The sequence below is a fragment of the Phalangium opilio genome, unplaced genomic scaffold (assembly GCF_054372755.1).
Source record: "Phalangium opilio isolate 3A_F unplaced genomic scaffold, DU_Popi_V2 ptg000045l_1, whole genome shotgun sequence".
Classification (NCBI taxonomy): Eukaryota; Metazoa; Arthropoda; class Arachnida; order Opiliones; family Phalangiidae; genus Phalangium; species Phalangium opilio.
Genome location: NW_028324168.1, coordinates 4,153,697 through 4,173,185, shown reverse-complemented (window position 1 = coordinate 4,173,185; position 19,489 = coordinate 4,153,697). Strand labels below are relative to the sequence as shown.

General features: G+C 34.0%; 4 protein-coding genes and 1 long non-coding RNA gene across 9 annotated transcripts in view; 3 read left to right on the top strand and 2 right to left on the bottom strand.

Annotated features, from left to right (window-relative positions):
• The first annotated feature begins 96 nt into the window (after window positions 1-96).
• Window positions 97-4,711, top strand: Tmx3 (Thioredoxin-related transmembrane protein 3). 2 transcript variants are annotated; one of them, XM_089838368.1, is made up of 11 exons: window positions 97-1,331; window positions 1,394-1,451; window positions 1,623-1,683; window positions 1,743-1,782; window positions 1,838-2,001; window positions 2,071-2,151; window positions 2,224-2,495; window positions 2,555-2,732; window positions 2,794-3,046; window positions 3,142-3,210; window positions 3,870-4,711. In XM_089838368.1, the coding sequence occupies exons 2-11, from the start codon at window positions 1,403-1,405 to the stop codon at window positions 4,053-4,055; spliced, it is 1,353 nt and encodes a 450-aa protein (XP_089694494.1). In that variant the 5' UTR covers window positions 97-1,331; window positions 1,394-1,402; the 3' UTR covers window positions 4,056-4,711. The 2 variants fall into 2 exon arrangements, with proteins under 2 accessions (XP_089694494.1, XP_089694493.1); XM_089838367.1 differs by having other exon boundaries at window positions 98-1,451.
• mRpS17 (mitochondrial ribosomal protein S17) lies at window positions 4,583-5,695 on the bottom strand. 2 transcript variants are annotated; one of them, XM_089838458.1, is made up of 3 exons: window positions 5,288-5,695; window positions 5,135-5,212; window positions 4,583-4,949 (listed from the first exon to the last, which is right to left on the bottom strand). In XM_089838458.1, the coding sequence occupies exons 1-3, from the start codon at window positions 5,420-5,422 to the stop codon at window positions 4,710-4,712; spliced, it is 453 nt and encodes a 150-aa protein (XP_089694584.1). In that variant the 5' UTR covers window positions 5,423-5,695; the 3' UTR covers window positions 4,583-4,709. The 2 variants fall into 2 exon arrangements, with proteins under 2 accessions (XP_089694584.1, XP_089694585.1); XM_089838459.1 differs by lacking the exon at window positions 5,135-5,212 and having other exon boundaries at window positions 4,670-4,949.
• A 251-nt stretch (window positions 5,696-5,946) lies between these two features.
• Kua (Plasmanylethanolamine desaturase Kua) lies at window positions 5,947-7,947 on the top strand. The gene is made up of 5 exons (XM_089838404.1): window positions 5,947-6,229; window positions 6,488-6,607; window positions 6,702-6,793; window positions 6,866-7,084; window positions 7,571-7,947. Exons 1-5 carry the CDS (start codon window positions 6,040-6,042, stop codon window positions 7,829-7,831), a joined length of 882 nt encoding a protein of 293 aa, XP_089694530.1. The 5' UTR covers window positions 5,947-6,039; the 3' UTR covers window positions 7,832-7,947.
• A 5,211-nt stretch (window positions 7,948-13,158) lies between these two features.
• Window positions 13,159-14,192, bottom strand: Pfdn4 (prefoldin subunit 4). Of its 2 annotated transcripts, none has more exons than XM_089838463.1 (4): window positions 14,090-14,192; window positions 13,765-13,869; window positions 13,648-13,708; window positions 13,159-13,571 (listed from the first exon to the last, which is right to left on the bottom strand). In XM_089838463.1, exons 1-4 carry the CDS (start codon window positions 14,138-14,140, stop codon window positions 13,372-13,374), a joined length of 417 nt encoding a protein of 138 aa, XP_089694589.1. In that variant the 5' UTR covers window positions 14,141-14,192; the 3' UTR covers window positions 13,159-13,371. The 2 variants fall into 2 exon arrangements, with proteins under 2 accessions (XP_089694589.1, XP_089694588.1); XM_089838462.1 differs by having other exon boundaries at window positions 13,983-14,124.
• The window catches only part of LOC149676863 (uncharacterized), a 55,476-nt gene continuing 50,166 nt past the window's right edge, over window positions 14,180-19,489 (top strand). The window contains exons 1-2 of one of the 2 annotated variants that reach the window (XR_016366641.1): window positions 14,180-14,344; window positions 18,360-19,004. This is a non-coding gene — a long non-coding RNA (uncharacterized LOC149676863). The other variant, XR_016366642.1, reaches the window with a different exon arrangement.

Genomic DNA, 19,489 nt, shown 5'->3' with positions numbered 1-19,489 from the left:
CGGGCTTATTCAAAATTCTAAAACCGGGCCGGGCTTGGGTCGGGCCTGAAAAACTCGGCCCGTGCAGGTCTCTGACCCTCGGTATTATGGTATAAAATTAATCGCTAAATTTTTAACGTAAATAACTTAATAGGTTTCCTTGAAAAAACCATGAGTTTCATCGAGTTTGCTAGTTTTATACTTTTTATGCAAAATACATATTTGGTATGAAACCTGTGAAACTCTTGATATTATGGTATAACATTAATCGCTAAATTATGAACGTAAATAACTTAATAGGTTTCCTTGAAAAAATCACGAGTTTCATCGAGTTTTCGGTAAATTTATGCAAATTAGAATTCTTGTAGCAAACTTTTGAAATTAACGGCCTTATGCATGGGAAAGTTTGCTGGTGAATTTTATGCAAATTAGTATATTGGCTGCAAACTATTGAAAATACTTGCCTTAATATGCAAATTAGTATTTTGGATGCAAACTTTTGAAAATGGCGGCCTTATGCAAAAATATTGGTTTGCTGCGAACTTATGCAAATTAGTAGCGTCCCTTATTGCTTCCAAACACAGACCGCTAGATGGCGCTGCAGAGTTGCTCAAAACGAAATTAAGCAGATTTCAAAATATAGCGGGAGCGTGCATCTCAATTTTATTGTTTATATTTTCTAATATAATTAATAATTTAGTTAATTATAATATACTAATGTCTTCTAAACAGCTCAAGACACTTTTCTCCACTTTTAAAAAGTGGTACCGGAGTTTATGGATTCCTATAGCTGGAAAAACCACCCTATAAACATGTTTGTCTAATAGGTCGAAACCTGAAATCATAAACCAATTCCTATAAAAGTTAATTCATTTTACAGGGGACCCAGTTTTACGTTGATCTAGATCAAATAAAAGTTCTGAAATTAAAAGTGTAACATATTCCAAAATCTTTGTTTGTTTTTGGCCTAATTATTCCTGACTTAATTAGAAAATTAGTAATGAAGAAAGAAGATGCTATAGGTTTAGCCGCCCCATAAAGAGGGTGGCCTGTAAGAATAATCGGGTTGCAATACACGTCAAAATGCTATCAGAAATTTCAGGTCATTTGGATGAATAGGACAAAGGATCTGTCCAAAAACCTACCTAGTACCCCCTCCCATAGAACTTAATGTTAAGTTTGGGTTCCTTCAAACTCCCCGCCCATAGTCCAAAAGTCGCATTTTTTGTCCGATTGAATGGGCTTCTATAGCGCGAGCAGCTTGCGTTGTCGAGTGCGTCCCGAGGACCACTAACAAAATCCACCTTATTTCCAACCCTGCCAGCCTGCCTTGGATTCTTCTGTATTTTTAGGTGAAACCGTTCGACGCTGTGTTCCCGTTAATTAATTTAAGTATTTTAATTAAATTTCGCAGATTTTCGTGATGAATTTTAATCACGATGGTAAAGGCTACTGTTCAGTTTTTAAATTTGGTAAGTTAATGCTTTATTTCGGTATAATTAATAGTTTACAAATTTAAAACACTTGTTCCTGACCAAGGCTTAGTGTTTTAATGTATACGTGGGAAGCCGAGCTTAAAGGGGTTTTGTTAAATATCGATTATGTTAATGTTACGAAATCCATTGTTTTATTTACATTTACAGGTTTATTTCTGACCTTATTATGTATCGTAAGCTGTAATAAAGTTCTAGAACTTAGTGACAGGTAAGCCTAGATTTTTATATCAATTTCCTTTAGGCCTAAAGGCGTTTTACCTATAATAGATTTTTAGAAGTGAAACAAGAAGGTGCTTGGTTTGTCAAGGTAATTGAGATTAATTAATTGATATGTAAAGTTAATTAATATATTAAATACACAGTTTTACGCTCCATGGTGTGGTCACTGTAAAAAACTAGAGCCAGTATGGCAACAAGTAGCGCAGGCCTTATACAATACTGATATTAGAGTTGGGAGAGTAGATTGTACAAAATTTACAAATGTAGCTACAGAATTTGGAGTTCGTGGCTTTCCCACCCTCTTATTGTAAGTTAAATAACTTAATATAAATCTTTTATAATTTAATTTAATTTAATCATTTTAATGATATATTAGCATGAAAGGCTCAAAGATTCAGGAATACAGGGGTGATAGAACAAAAAAAGATTTAGTTGAATTTGCTAAACGTTTAGATGGGTAAGTTAATTAATAATTTAACTTCAATTTATTTAATTATTATAATTGAATTTAATAACCCTTTATTCTTAGACCAACAGTTCGTCATATTACAGAATGTAAAGAATTTGATACAGTCCTTAAAGAAAAGAGACCATTTTTTGTCTTCATTAGTCTCGATGCTAATGAAGATTCAGTTGCCCTAAAACAAATGTATTCGGATCACGCCGAAATTTATCAAGCTGTTGCTGAATTTTACACCACAACTCTTAATTGCGTCTCAAAATTGAAAATCCCAGCACCAAATGAAACCACAGTCTACGTAGTTAAAGATGATTCAGCTTTCCCCTTTGTTAAACCTGAAAGTAATTAATCAAAATCCTTAATCAACTTAATTATTATAATTAAATTAATTAACAAACAGCAAGCAATCCTGATGTTTTAAATGAAACTATGGTGGATTGGATCAACGATGAGAGATTTCCGACATTTGCCAGGATAACGAGTGGAAATTTTCATCTCTTGCTACGTAGCAAAAAATATATAGTCATGGCTATAACTGAAGAAAATGCTATTGGAAAATTATCCCTCAAAATGGAAGAGTATGTATTTTAAATTTAATTAGTTTTAAATAATTAATTTTTTCTCCCCAAATAATTAAAGATTGAAAGACACTTTAGAAGCAATTGCCAAGAACAACCGTGATTTGTACCACAAACATTTTCTCTTTGGATATTTGGCTCAACCTGATGTTGCAAATTCAGTTGCGATGCAATCCCTTAAAGTACCGAGTCTTATTGTTGTTAATCCAAAAACTTACGAGTATTATTTACCAACTTTGGGTAAAAAAGAGAAAGTTCCGGCACCACAAACTATAATTAAACTTCTTGATAAAATATTGGAAGGAAAAGCAACTGTAATTAATTAATTAATTAATTAATTTTTTTTACAATTTATAATTAACTTTAACCCTTAATTAATTAATTAACCAATTAATTTATATTATTTTAGGCTCTTGGTGGTGACACAGTTTATCACAGAGTTTACAGAATTTACTATGAAGCTTCAAGTACTCTATCTGTAAGTACCCTACAATGGCTGCCTTGCGTCGTCTGCTACTTTTTAGGGTTACCAAGGCTTAATAATAAATAATTTTTATGTCGTCTGCTACTTTTTAGGGTTACCAAGGCTTAATAATAAATAATTTTTATGTCGTCTGCTACTTTTTAGGGTTACCAAGGCTTAATAATAAATAATTTTTATGTCGTCTGCTACTTTTTAGGGTTACCAAGGCTTAATAATAAATAATTTTTATGTCGTCTGCTACTTTTTAGGGCTACCAAGGCTTAATAATAAATAATTTTTATGTCGTCTGCTACTTTTTAGGGTTACCAAGGCTTAATAATAAATAATTTTTATGTCGTCCGCTACTTTTCAGGGTTACCAAGGCTTAATAATAAATAATTTTTATGTCGTCCGCTACTTTTCAGGGTTACCAAGGCTTAATAATAAATAATTTTTATGTCGTCTGCTACATTTTAGGGTTACCAAGGCTTAATAATAAATAATTTTTATGTCGTCTGCTACATTTTAGGGTTACCAAGGCTTAATAATAAATAATTTTTATGTCGTCTGCTACATTTTAGGGTTACCAAGGCTTAATAATAAATAATTTTTATGTCGTCTGCTACATTTTAGGGTTACCAAGGCTTAATAAATTATTTTTTATTTTTTTAAAGGGAATGTGGAAAGGCAATCCAGTCTTAACAGCTCTACTTTTTGGCCTTCCTTTGGGTTTTCTCAGTATTATTTGCTACACATCTTGTTGTAGCGATATTTTGGAAGCTTCCGAGGAGGAAGAGCCCGTTATTAAGGAAACAGGAACCACAGAATCTAATGATTTATCTCACGAAAAGAATGAATAATTAATTAATTGGAAACAATAATCTCCTCCTACTCCTTCCCCTACTTTAGGTGGCGCAAACAAATTAATCTAAATTATTTTTATTCTTGCAATTTTTAGGGGGTAACTTAACTTTTGTACATTACAATTTTATTTTGTATCAAAAAGAACATATATATAGTTCTAATTAATAATTTTCCATTCTTAAAGGGCATATGTATATTATAAATACTTCATTATGGTAAAGTATTACCTTGGGTTTGTATTATAATTAATTATTTTCCCAAAACCTCATATCCTAAATGTTAAAACACAAAACATAATGTTACGAACAAGAAAAAAATTAAAACAACCACCTTATCTACTTAAATAAATTAAATTAAATATGTTTAGCAATTAGTTACAAAAAGAAACTACAAGGCAATTGCTTAATTGTTAGACTCAAAAGAGAGAAAAAGACCAATTCTATCTCATTGAAAAAGACGTGCTAAAGCCTATGAGTATTTTTCTTGACCAAAAAGACTTAACTAAACAAACAAACAAACAAGAGTTACTGAGTAGTTGTTTATTAGGTTTAAATAAAAAATAATTAAAAAGTTTGTGATAAAAAGTACCAAACATATTTTAAACTATTACAATAATAAATTTATTATCTACACTTCAAAAAAGTACAATTTTATTCCAGTTGTTTTTTTGGAGTTTCGTCCGTGTCCGTGTCAGTTATTTTGGGTTTAGATGAGTTTTCAATTTTGTATCTTGGTTTTTGACCCATGAATTCGCCTATTTCTTCCATATCCGAGATATATTTATCTTGGAAACATTTTTTGCCCGTAATTGGGTCTATTATGTTGCCACTTTGGTAAACTATGTTGACTAAACCATGGTTCACTTTTAAACTCAGTCTTTGAGGTAATTCCTGCAGTAATTTAAGTTTAAAAAATAAGTAAGTAAACAAAAACAAGTAAGTAAGCCCCTTTAAGTTTGTTTTCCTTCTAGGATTGAAGACTAAACTTTGCCCTTGTCAAAGACTCAAAGGTGTTTTATTATTAGGCTTAAGTGTAGGGTGTAGAAATTAAGGCTTAATAATAATAATTAACATACTTTAACTAATACAATATCACCGGGTTTCGCAACTTCTTTGGGATCATGAACGAAAACTTCCTCATTTATTTTATGGTACTATAAGTGCAATTATATAAATTAGGCTTAGCGATTTCTGTGTTTGTGAACTTATGTTTATCATTAAAAACATACCATATTATATTTTTCGCTTCTAACCATATGTGGGATGAATACCCTTATCGTTTCTTTCAAAGGGGAATAAGAATCGACAACTTTTCCAAGCATTATTTGGTTAAATAAACGCTTTACCGGTGCGGACGCCGCCATTTTTTATTTTTTTTTGCTTCTCAGTTGCGTCACAGAGAATATAAGGGAGGAGTGGAAGCTCCCCCGCTCCACAAGCGTAAATAGTTATGTCTCGCTTAAATTATACTAGCGGCAAGGCTAGCGGTACGAGGGAGTTTCCGGCTCAATAGCGCCACCTACGATACCATTTAATGTCTCAAACGGAAATGCCTCGGTACTGCGCATTGAAGATGCGCGGTAGAAAAGCGAGACAAGTTTTGCCCCTCTTTCCACTCCTCCCCTATACTCTCTTTGGTTGCGTAATAGTTAGATGTAGGCGTTTTTTATCTACTATAGTAGTTTTTCTACTATATTGTTGCAACTCTTATGACAATATAGGGCTATTTATAGTAGAAACTACTATATAGGGACTAAAAGAGAATTTCGACCAATCAACGGGCACTATTGACCCTTTAATCAATGCCGACTCAATTTATAATAGCAGACTATAGCACCCAAGTCACGTGACTTTTCGAAAGTGCATTCTGATCCTTCCGGGACCGTCTTGAAGTCTTCAGTCAGTCGTCGGGCGGCTCTGATGGTTGGTGTTTGGGGTGGATTCGGTGGTCAAGATATATATTTTTTTTTAAAAAAGGAAAATGACGTCTACAATGGGGTGCCACCTTTTACCCCCTGTCAAAAGCGAGAAGCAAATATTAGAAAATTCTATGCCAGAGGACGATCCAAATTCTAATTCGGATGTAATTAAAGAAAATAAATATTATACTAAGGCCCGATGGGGCCCCAATCATGCTGGAGCGAAGGAATTGGCCGGTTTATATACGAGGGGTAAGTACCGCTATACTAGTAGGCACTTTCTCTTTACATAATGGTACCATTCCGTGCTGCCTACACCCATAATTGAAGTAGCCAAGGCTTAAACAAATAGCATTAGTTGAAAGGGTGGGTCTGGTCAAACGTCAAGATTGATAGGTATTTCTTTTTTAAGATCGGGGAAACTCTTTTCTCACTTTTTTTCGTGTTTAATGTCGACATTTCTTCCTTGAGATACAAACCCATACACTGTCACCTTTCTTTAATTTGTAGGAAAGAGGACTCAAGAGATTATTAGTGTGATAGTTTGTGTAACTCTGATGGCTCTCAACTTTATCTTCCTTATCTATCACTTCAGACTCTCAAGGTGGAGTTCTTTTGTGTTTGCAGCCTGTAAGTTATTATTACCCTCCTTATATAACAGATTCAGAAAATAGTTATGTTAGGTTAGGTTGCTATGTCTAAAACACATAAAATGGTTTTTTAGTTGCTGGCATTTTGACAGCTGATTTTCTAAGTGGGTTAGTTCACTGGGGAGCGGATACATGGGGTTCAGTTGAGCTACCAGTCTTTGGAAAAGTAGGATTTGATCTAAATTAGGCTTATCTAAATTACTGAGAGGTTTTTTAACAATTACACCTAAAAAATTAGGCATTTATACGTCCATTTCGAGAACATCATATAGATCCCACATCTATTACTCGACATGATTTTGTGGAGACAAATGGGGATAATTTCATGGTCCCCATCCCAGTTCTCGCGCTAATGCTCTATCAACACCTTAATTATTCAACTGAAAAGGTCCAAGAGATCTACAATTGGAACTGTTTTCTGTTCCTATTAGCCATTTTTATAGCTTTAACAAATCAAGTAGGGAACCCTTTTTTTTTTTAACATATGCAGGGTTCATACAAACCTGGAAAAATCAGGGAAATAAATAGTTGACAAAAACCTCAGGGAAATTTGGAATTTTTAGTAAAATTCAGGGAAATCAGGGAAATTTGCGTCAAACAGGGGCCGAGTAATTAAGCAAAATGTTCGTGAACATACCCTCCATAGGATTAACATTACACTATACTTGGAGGCTCATAACTCTGGTTATATTAGAGATACAGGGATGTCCTTTGATTATGTAATAGTCATATTTGCCCCCCCCCACCTCCTTCGTTAACATTTGCTCCATAGGATACTCCATATACGGGGAAAAACCTGGAAAATTCAGGAAAGTATATGGGGAAAAACCTCCCATAAATCTCAGGGAAATTAGTTTTCCAAAAGTTGTATGAACCCTGATATGACCCACAATCTTTAGTGTATTTACAAGTACTTTAATTAACTTGGGATTCTTGCGATTAGATCCATAAATGGTCTCATACCTATTTTGGCCTTCCTCGTTGGGTAACTATTTTGCAAGATTGGCACGTAGTTTTGCCAAGATTGCATCATCGCATTCACCATGTAGCCCCCCATGAAACTTATTTCTGTATAACAACGGGCTGGCTCAATTATCCTCTGGAGAAGCTCCGTTTTTGGTCCAGTTTAGAATGGATTATAGAGTACCTGACAGGATGCAGACCCAGAGCCGATGACTTTAAATGGGCCCAAAAACGAGAATGAGATACTTGGAGACTGTATATATATTTTTATAGGCTTTAAAAAAGTCTTAAAATTTAAAAAACAATAGGAAGCTAATGTCACTTAACTAAAAAAAAGGAAAAAAAACCCAAAACAAAGCTTAAATCAAGAAAGACAAAATTTTACCACTTAACCCACCCACCACAACATGATATTTAGCAACGTGATTTTTTTAAAAGGGAAGGTGTGGTCTGGAAGGAAGATAAACTTAAATAAAATTATTGCCAGCAATTAAGGCTGGCCCAAAAAACAAAAAAAAAACATCAACAAGTTTGAAAGAAATCAAATAAATCGCCATTTTCTAAAATTTTCAGACTAAAGTACGTCAAAATTTAAGGGAATTGTGGGTGGGAGGGAATGGTTAAGAAGAAAAAACAAACGTAACAATTCAATATTTATACATATAAAACATAATGGAGTCATTATGAAAAGGCATATTTACTATTTAGACTTCTTTTTTTTAATAATTATTTAGTATAATATAATATTTTATATACTTATAAAAGAAAGAAAGAAAGAAAGAAATAATTGTTATTATAACATAACTTTTACCCTCTTAATTAATTTTGGTTGTTTTTCTACCCCCCCTACTGTGTCCAGTTACTTCAAAATTTAATTTATAAGCATATATATATATGGCATCACAGCTCTCTAATAATTAAGTTAATTAGCTCTTAAATAGCATAGCAGAGTAGAACAATAGAAAGAATGGTCCCAAAATTCCTCTCCTGAAAATAAAATTTATACTTATTTTTACAAGTTCAACAATAAGAAGATTTTGAAATGAATAAATTAGTCCCTGTACTTTTATAGATATTATTCAAATTAACTCCAGATCTCCAGCAGAGCCTAATTTTGCGATTAATATTGAAATTAATGGAAATATAATAATATATATATTTGAAATAAGAATAATTGAATTTTGATGAAGAAAAGGGAAGGGTTGATTAGAAATGAGAGTAAACAAACAGTTTTTGTATGGTCTTAAACTTTTCCACTCGCACCAAACGTAATTTTTAGCAAGGGGGTTGGTTAATTACTAACTAGCTTGTCTTTAGTTTGAAGTTTAAGGTTTTTAATAAGGACGTCTTAGTAATTTTGTAAATCAGGGGCTTGTAAAGAAATTAGGAAGAAATTTTGAACAGATATTTGAGATTAGAGAATAGGGAGCTTTTGGGAAAATATTTTTGAGATTAGAGAATAGGGAGCTTTTGGGAAAATATTTTTGAGATTAGAGAATAGGGAGCTTTTGGGAAAATATTTTTGAGATTAGAGAATAGGGAGCTTTTGGCAAGATATTTTTGAGATTAGAGAATAGGGAGCTTTTGGGAAGATATTTTTGAGATTTCAGAACATATTTTAAAGGGACTGCAAAGAAGGCATCGGCAGGTGGGTAAAAATTATTTGAAATACGTCACAGACATCACGTGATGCCAAGATACAAAGACTCCACATGGAGTGGAACTGGACATCTAGTCCTTGTTTTTCGTGAGATTGCAGCGCCAATTCCCTTAAGTGGTAGTTTTCGAAATAAAACCAACTAAGCTTCTTTGAACCACGCCTCTCCTCGGTCACGTGGCTCTGACGTTTTTCAAATAATTTTTACCCACCCGCCGGTGCCTTCTTTACAGCCCCTTTAACTAAGTTTAAGAAGCTTTAGGAAGTTTCCAAGCCATTTTTTTTTTAGTATTTTGAGGTTTTTCAAGAGATTTTAAAATTTTTGAGAATTTTCTGTTGACTTTTTGAATTTTAAAATAAAATTTTTGATATAACAGACTTTTTTGGAAAATTTTAAAGCATTTATAATTAAGTTAGGGAAAAACCTGGACTCAAATTATAGACAAGTTGTTAGTCAGTCAACCCCCTTTCCACTACTCGGAAGCTTTTGAAACTACACATATACACACGTAAAAAATTTAGAAACAAAACCTACACACTTACATTAAAAAAAAAATTTAAAAAATCTAAAACCAAAAGATTAATCTTTTAGAATAAAGTACACGATATTCGTTTAGATAGATAGACAACTTAAACAATATCATTTAGACAAAAAAAATTTAAATTTTCTATTTCATTTGATATTAAATCAAGAAGTGATATCTAGTTTAATAGGGAGAAGGTATAAATTCATCCATCCATATTTCTAGCTTTATCTCCAGTCCAAACGTATAGTAGGTCCAGAGTTAATCCCCGCCGCCTCTAAATTACAACCAGCATCTCATTGGTTCTTGAAAACTCACGTCATCGCGCCAACGCGAATGACGGGAAAATTACAGTCATATTTTCCGACTGAGGAGAGGCAGTGAAATAGCCGGGCGGCCTCCTTTTACGTCCCCCCTTATATTTTGAAAGGGGGACTGGGAATATGGCGCGCGAATACTTAGGCATCTTATACCTTCTCCCTAGTAAACTAGATATCGCTTCTTGATTAAACACACACACCCATAATTTTTTAATAAAAAAACAAACAAAGGCACTGTAGATAAATAAATAAACCCTTTTAAATTAAATATTTGGGAAAAATGATCAGAAAGTTTGCTATCGCGTTGAGATTAATAGAAAATAATTTTTTTACCAAAACGAAATAAAACCAAAAATAAAATACAGTTTCATATCAAATCAAAATAAATCAAAAAAATAAATACCGTAAACGATAATTATATAATTAACTATAACTACTAAACTACAACTACACTTGGGCGCCGAACTACGTATTAACTTTTGATATATAAAATAATCAAGACTTGAATGATAATGACAAAAAAATAAATAAATTTTTTTAGTAAATATTTAAAATCATCGCAATACTTCAAAAAAAAATTAGGATATCTTTGGAAGGGGGGGGGGTTAAAAAGTTCATTAATTTATAATTAAATTAATGAATTAAAGAAGTAAATCAGCGTATGATTAGATGTTCGTGTCTTATATGTCAATATGTATATAAATTTTTAGTAAACTAAACTAAAATGACCAGCTAATTAAAAAAAAACAACAAGATAAATTAAATTGTTAGAGCTTTTTAAGATAAGATAAGAAAAAAAGATAAAAAAATTTTTTTATATATATATTATAAAAAATAAAATAAAATAACTGGGATAATTTTTGGTACAGACAGCAAATTTTATGTAAGCGCTAAATGGATTTAATTTAAATTAATTTAATCCCTTCCCTAATTAACACTCTCTGTTGTAAAAGTGTCTAGCGTGCTTAAATGAAAAACTATACTGAATGATAATAGATCAAAAAAAATGGTTGTGCAATAATATATATACATACCCAATCTTGCCCTAATTTAATTAAGCCAGTTTTTTTTAGACTTAGAACAAATTTTTTAATTAACTATAAAATTAAAATTAAATTTATACTTTATAAGAAAAAAGCTTTATTTTAACATGAACCAAGAAGTGATATCTAGTTTATTAGGAAGAAGGTATAAATTCGTCATATTTAAAGCTTTATATCCAGTCCAAACTAGTAGGTCCGGAGTTAATCCCCGCCGCCTCTAAATTACAACAAGCATCTCATTGGTTCTTGAAAAATCACGTCAGCGCGGCGACGCGAATGATGAAAATTACAGTCATATATTCTGACTGAGGAGAGGCGAAATAGCACGGCGGCCTCCTTTTACGTCCCCCCTTGTATTCTGAAAGGGGGACCGGGACTATGGCCCGCGCGAATACTTAGGCATCTTATACCTTCTCCCTAGTAAACTAGATATCCCTTCTTGCATGAACTAAAATGACTTGAAATGTCATGCAATTTAGTATTTAAATATTTGGCATGTGTTTCAACTTTCAAGGACTTTTAGTCAATGTTGTTTTTGTTTCACCTACCTTAATTGCAATTTTAATTATATTATTGTGATAATGATCGCATTGCAGTGTAGAGAAATATATGTCATACAAATGTAGGGGGAGAGAAACTTAAACTTTACACTAGGCCATTCATTATAAGGATAAAAGAAAATTTTATTTCCCGTAATTTAACCTAATTATCTAATTAAGAGACTTAAGTCTTTCTCTCTCTCTCCGTCTCCATCTCCATTTGGTATATCTTAGGTCTTCCTTATTTTTTGTTTTTTAACAATTATAAAAACACCAACCAACTATATTTACATTAATATATAATTGTAATAGTTCATATCTTGAAGTGAAACCATAAGTTTATAATGCCTCTAAGTACTCATATCGCTTCCACTTCTATGGCAATAGTGTTTGTCTGGCTCCCTTTAATGAAACCCTATACTCTCTCCGTATCATTTATCACCTCAACTTCAATACAAAATTGTACCGCCTAGCCTAGCGTTTCTTTTATCTCTTTTAGAATGTTTCAGGACTGAAACCGCCTCTATCTCACGAGAGAGAGAGAGAGAGGGATTTGGGGTTGCTTGAGTAAAATTCGTTCCCCCCAGTGCCTGCCTATACGAAACGTAAAACCATGGAAGAAGAAGGGTATGGAAGGGTCCTATAGTGTTAAAGAGAGCGCGTTGAAAAATCGTAACTTCCCCCTTTTCATTCCCTCCTTCCAGAGTTTATCACCAACGTTGAAAGCTTCCGCGCAGGCGCGCTGTAGCAGAGGCGGTAGAGAGCGGATCTAAACAGTGTATCCCTCTCTCTGCTTGCGCGCCAATATTGCGCAGAGCAGTAATCGCGTTACAGCTAGTGCCGAGAGGAGAGGAGAGTTTTCCCACGTGACCCTACATTTCGCGTAGCCGTCTGCCTATTAACCTCACCATTCCATACCCTTCTTCTTCCATGGTAAAACTCTCCTTTATTCCACTGGATGATTTTTTTTTTTCGTCTCGACCGCTTGGTGCAGCGCTGCAAGGCGACAGAAATTTCAAAATTTTCTCTCTTCGGATCTTAGCGCTATAGGAGTTCTGACGTCACAGTAGCCTGCGGAAGATGCCCAGTTGTAACCCGTATTTTTGTACTTAGAGGCATTATAAACTTATGGTGAAACTAATTCTAATTGAATTGAAATTTGTTTATCAATTAATTCAAAGATACCCATTTACTTCAAGCTATGAGCTTCTAATTTTGTTTTTAATTTTAACATTATATCTAATTAATTTGGACAAAATGATTTATTATTTTTTGTGTAAAACATACATATGTTTTGTACCTATACGTGCCTCATATGCTGTACCGTGCAATTTATATAATGCTCAGTGAAAAAAAAAAGAGAAATCATTTTGTAATTAATTAAAACACGTGAATGTATCGTATCCCATGATATTAAGCAGAAAGAAAGGATAACAAATAAATTAACAATACTTCTTTTATATATAAAAAAAGAAATACCAAACAAATGTTTGTAAATTTTTAATTGTTCTTTATAATTTCAAAATTTACATCAGAAAAAAATGTGCTTATCTTTTAAATTTTAGGTTATTAATGAATTAATTGCATAAATCATTAAGTATAAAAAGAAAATGATTAATTTTGTTAACAATTTATTGAAAAGAAAAGAAAAAAAAGCATCGAAATGAGTTTGAATTTGAAATTAAAATTATTAATAATTTATTCATCAGGTTCCAAGTTGATATTATTGCCAAATTTGGCGTATAATTGGGTTTTGAGACCAGTCATAACATTTTTGATGCCATCAGCTTGGTTTAACATGGCTTTGATTTCATTTTCTAAGTTTTTCTTGACGTTTTCAAGCATTTTTTCAGCATCATCGTATTCTAAACCAACAAAAACTTCACCTAACATGTATGTACACCGTAGTTAAGGGGGTTTAAAAATGTTAATATTTGGTTAGATTTAATTATTTTTCTAGATAAAAAGGATATGGAACTTTGGTATCATCAGGAACCAGCTCACTCTCGGCGTACTTCAAGTTTTCGAGTTCATTCTGAAAGGATAAAGATGTCAGTGATATGGTAATGAAGTTTTAATGTTCAATTTTACCTCTTTTGCTTTTAATTCGTCCATAAGATCTTCCAACCTGGCATTTTGTCTAGCAAACTTGTTAATTTTCTGTTGATCTTCATAAGTAACGTGAATATCCGCATCCTATTTTAATTAGAAAGGTAATTAGCAGATTTTTCACATTATTTTCAATTCCCACGCGTGACAACGCCTTGAAACGAACAAAGGCTTAACGCAATAATTATGTTTAAACTAACATCTGAGGCGACTTCGGTCATTTTAAGACTTAAGATATATTCGGGAGTGTCTTCCATAGCTTTTAATCAAAATTAAGCGTATATTAACTACGTTAATTGACACTCACAGGTTGAAATGTGCCTGAAGCCACAGTAGGTGATGCAGTGATGGCCGCCATTTTTAAAGGGTTTTTTTCGGCCAATGAGAAACCGTCTCGTCACGTGTCCTCTTTTTTTTTGCCGGTTTCAGAAATTCCCGCTTAAATGTTTTCTAATTTTGGCGCGGAACGGGTGACCGTTGTTCGACTTTTATTGCTTATAATTATGATAGTAAAATGTATTTAAGATGTCGTTAAGTGAAATTGGATTCCTTAAACGTGTAGGTAAGCATAATAATCAATAATTTTGGTTGGTAAATAATATTTAAACTGAAATGAAAGAAAATCGAAAAGTAACGGTGATTTTGCCTGGCCGCCATTATGATTAGTTTCGAACATATCTATTTTGGCCTACTGATGTAGGAATCGAAGATTAATGTTAGCTATTTGATTAGGCGCAATGATTTCAAATATATCGGTTAATAATCACATTTAATAACTGAACATATAAATTATCACTATACTATATACAAAAGAGTGCTTGGCCAAGCCTCTATCTATTAACAGTGTTATTATAAATGTTAAATTTACACAAATCGATAAAGTTTATACAAAAAAATATCCGCTGGTCTTCGAAACATTTGAAGATGCTTCAATTTGAGTTTCGAGCTGCAACCGCGACTCCATTGCTCCAACGAGGTACGATAATGGCATTTATGAATGATGACGTCATGATGAGCAATTTAATTGAAATTCGAGTTCCAAGTCGTCCAATCATTGCATGGCTTCCTTGAGGGTGAAGTACTGAGTTGGCATCTTGAAAATTAGCTAATTATTAAACTGAAAACAAAAACTAAAATTAGTTGAATAGTGATTAAGATAAATGGAAACAATTAGGCTTAAGTTTTTGAACGAATATACGACATGTATGACCAAAAAAAGACTTGTTACGGACAGCACCAAACGCAGAGACGGTTTAAGACGAGTTCACACGATCCGGATGTCCATCTTCGGACATGATCTTACCTTGGAACTCGTTTTTCATTTAACGTTTTAATTAGAATGAATTAATTTTTGCATTTTTAAATGATGGGGGTTTTTAACCGGCGAGAATTCCTCCCGCTAAAGTCGTTGTCTTGGGTCTCGATAAAAGCGCGTCTCCCGCCGTCCTGCCAAGATTGGCCAAATTATTCGTGGCTATCGCAACGGCGTTGATGGCTTTGACGGGTATAGCTTGTAAAGCGCCAATAATCCCTGTCTGCAAGTTAATTCCGGCGGCGGCAATGTTAGAGATTCCCTAATTAGCCAAAAACATGCAATTTAATAATAGCTCTAGCGTACCCAGTGGCCCAGACCATCCATGGCACTTTTAGCAGTCATTATTACCTTAATTCCGTTTTGAATGCCCGCTCTCGTATTGGCTAAACTTTGTTGAACGGCCTTGGACAAGATACCCAATGGCTTAGTGTTAGGGTCAAGAATCAACTTGTTGCTCCTCAAACCCAAAATATCTCCACCGAATCCTTTGTCTTCCGATTTCTCAACTACATCTACGACTACATCCTTAACTGGTCCGGTTACGCCACATCCTACACTAGCGGCTTTCTGTACCTGAACTGGGGCACTAACTGGTACTGGAGCTGGTTTAACCTGATTATAAACTGGGGCCGGATCGTAAGCTACTGGGGCAGGTTGGGCGTAAGTTTGAGGGGCGTAGTTCTGGACGTAACCCGTAGCTGGGGCGTAATTAGTGACGTATCCACCTTGGGTATATCCTGTTGCTGGGGCGTAACCTGTTTGGGAATAGGTTGAGACTTGGGCGGGAGCTTGCTGCGCTTGGGCATAACCTGTTTGGGAATAGGTTGAAATTTGGGCTGGGGCTTGGCCGTATCCGGTTTGGGAATAACTTGATACTTGGGCGGGAGCTTGGGCGTATCCGGTTTGTGAATAAGTTGAAACTTGGGCGGGACCTTGGGCGTAACTATTGACGTAACCTTGGGTATTTGCGGCGTAACCCGACGCTGGGGCATAACCAGTATAACTGCCACCATCTTGTCTCGCCGTAGCCGTTTGGGTGTTTTCGTAACCCGTATAACCTCCCGCATCTTGTCGGCTTTGGGTATTGTCGTAGTTAACTTGATTACTGGTTTGGTAATTATTGTTTTGATCGTAGGCTGTTGACGTTGAATAGGCGCTACTTGCGGTGGCGGGTTGTTCAGTTTGCTGTTGCGAGTTGTACGTGTTGTAGCTTTGCTGTTGTTGTCCAGAATTATCGTAGTTTTGGTTGGTAGTGTCGTAGTTAGGATAGTCCTGCGACGTAACAGCTCCACAGGCCAAAAGAGCGGAAGTTAGTAGTAACACAATCTGAGGAAGTTAACGATTAAAAAAATTATTATTACGTTTAACTGCTTCGTTAACTAAACACTTTAGATTCAGTTTTTTTTAGTCACTTGGCGCAAAAATGATTTAATTATAATTAAATCAAATTCCTTGATGGTAATCCATGGCGCTTTGTTCGTAATCACAGCCATAAAATATGAATTAAAACCTACCATTTTTTTATGGTTTCTTTATATTTAAGCACAATGCGTATCCTTTTATGGTTTTTTTAGGAAGGGAGTGTTTTTTTCACAGCCACAAACTAAGGGAAGGGGTTTTAAGAGATGTTAACCGACTGGGTGACAAGTTTGTTTTGAATTCGACATGTAGGGGACACCTAGTTTATATACCCGTGAAAAACTGTCCATAAAATTATGGTTCCTTTTTCTCCTCCTCCTAGCTTGTTTGAAAAATATGGGCTAATGTTTATAGAGAGACACATATGTAACTACGCTTCCGAAATAAGAAAATAATGGGGTTGGGTTGGGTTTTACTGTCGTTTTTGGATTCGAAAGGGTATTTAAGTTTAAAGACGGCCCAATAATGGATCTCGACTATTTCTACCCTCCTCCTCCCCCAATTTTTTATAAAGGACATACGCGACAACTTACTTTCGGAGGTGGTTCGACGTTTTTCTTACAGTTTATGAGATTGAATTGTTATAGACTGAAGTTTATTGTATTTTGTATCAGATTAGTAAGTAGGGGGAATTAGGGGAATTTGTCTTTGATAAGCAGAGGGAATTAGGGGAATTTTTCGTTGATAAGCTGGGGGAATTGAGGGAATTTGTCTTTTATCAGCAGGGGAATTAGGGGAAAATGTCTTTTATGTCTTTGATAAGCGGGGGAATTGAGGGAATTTGTCGTTGATAAGCATGGGAAATTAGTTGAATTTTTCGTTGATAAGCTGGGGGAATTAGGGGAATATTTCGTTGATAAGCTGGGGGAATTAGGGGAATTTGTCATTGATAAGCAGGGGGAATTAGGGGAATTTTTCGTTGATAAGCAGGGGAAATTAGGGAATGTCGTTGATAAGCGGGGGAATTTGGGGGAATTTGTCGTTGATACCCCGAGGAAAATTGTCAGCCTGGCAGTTTCAGAATTGTAACAATTTATTTAGCCATTTCAATTTTGTTTACCATTGATCCCGTGGAGTTTTAGCTTGCATGTGTCCTTTAATATTACACTATAAACTTCAAATCTAAATATTTTTCATTTTTAGAAGTTAGCTTCCTTTAAAATCCTTTAGATTTTTTTCATTTTTCCCTCTTTTGCGAGAAAATTACACCCATAAGTTTTTCTCTTAGCCAGATTACTATCTGACAATTTACTAGGTATTCTAACGTTAAGTACGCTACTTCAGAAATGTTTTACGGTATTGTTCTACAACTAGCGTTTCAACCCTAATATTCCATACACTTAAATCCATTTCCCACGCATACCAAAAGGCTTAAATTAGGCTTGTGCCTGGAGTAAACTCAGACTGGAAATTGTACACGCGCTTTTTTAGTTACTTCCGATATGAACATGAGACGATTACTCGGTTAAAATTGAGATCCTTACTGTTTTAAAACTACTTAAGTAAATTGGCAACTGATTGAGATTCAACGGGGAAACTTTTGGATTTTTATATTTAAGAAATTTTAAGATTAAATTGCTATTGCCTTTTTTCCCAATGAAATTAAATGATTTTAATGATTTTAATAGATTTGTTTAAATTGGGTTTTAATTTTTTTTGGTCTTTGATCGACATAAAGCGGAAGCGTTAAGGAAATGGGGATTTTAAAGTCTAAAATGTTGTTTAAATTAATAAATGTTTAGTTTAAAAACAGAGTTATAAAATTGTTTATGGTTTTGTTTACAGTAAATATTTTATAATTTGAAGCTAAATTGATTTTTTTTTTTTTTCAATTTTATTTTAGGTTTTTTGTCACCTGAGATTTGGATAATGATTTCAAAACGGAGTTATTTAATTAAATAAGTCTACTAAGGAACCCATGCCAATAAAATGTGCTTTGTTCAATTAAATAATGGCGGAAAATTTGTTCTTTGGTCAACTTGAACTTTGAACTAGGCCTATATCTTCGCAAAGAATTTGTGCTTTGGTCAACTTGAACTTTGAACTATATCTTGGCGAAGGATTTGTGCTTTGGTCAACTTGAACTTTGAACTATATCTTGGCGAAGAATTTGTGCTTTGGTCAGCTTGAACTTTGTATTATATCTTGGCGAAGAATTTGTGCTTTGGTCAACTTGAAATTTGAACTATATCTTGGCGAAGAATTTGTGCTTTGGTCAACTTGAACTTTGAACTATATCTTGGCGAAGAATTTGTGCTTTGGTCAACTTGAACTTTGAACTATATCTTGGCGAAGAATTTGTGCTTTGGTCAACTTGTACTTTGAACTATATCTTGGCGAAGAGTTTGTGCTTTGGTCAACTTGAACTTTGAACTAGCCTATATCTTGATAAAATAAACATTAATATTCGGAATTTCGGACAACCATAGTCCAGGATTCGTCTAGCAGTGTTGACTCTACGTCATCTTAATTTGTATTTAAGCTGCCTGTAAGTACTTTCTTTTAATTACTTAAAATATTTTAGAATGGGGGAGTTAAGTAATTGATATATTTTTGAAATTGTCATCGTGCAATTCACCATGCATTTTTCGTTGAATCATTGAACGATTTTGCTATTTTTAAACAAGTAAACTGTTCGACCTGGTATTTTATTTATTATTTTTTTTAAATTATTGGATAGTATAACGCCATAAACCATCAGGGAAGTCTTGGGAGACGTTTATAAGAAATTTTAAACGTTTTAAAAAGTAAACGATCACGCTATAAAATCGTCCCCTTTCGAATTTTATTATTCATTTGAGCGGGAAATAGCGGATTCACGGCGTTACGCTTAGATTTATACATGGTTTTTACGTGTTGTTTGTTGAAATAGAAACGGTATTATTGTTTGCCATGTTAATATCTGTGACAAGCTTTACCCATGCATTGAGTTGTAACAATTGTAACTCGTAGCAGCATGCAAAGGCGCCATAA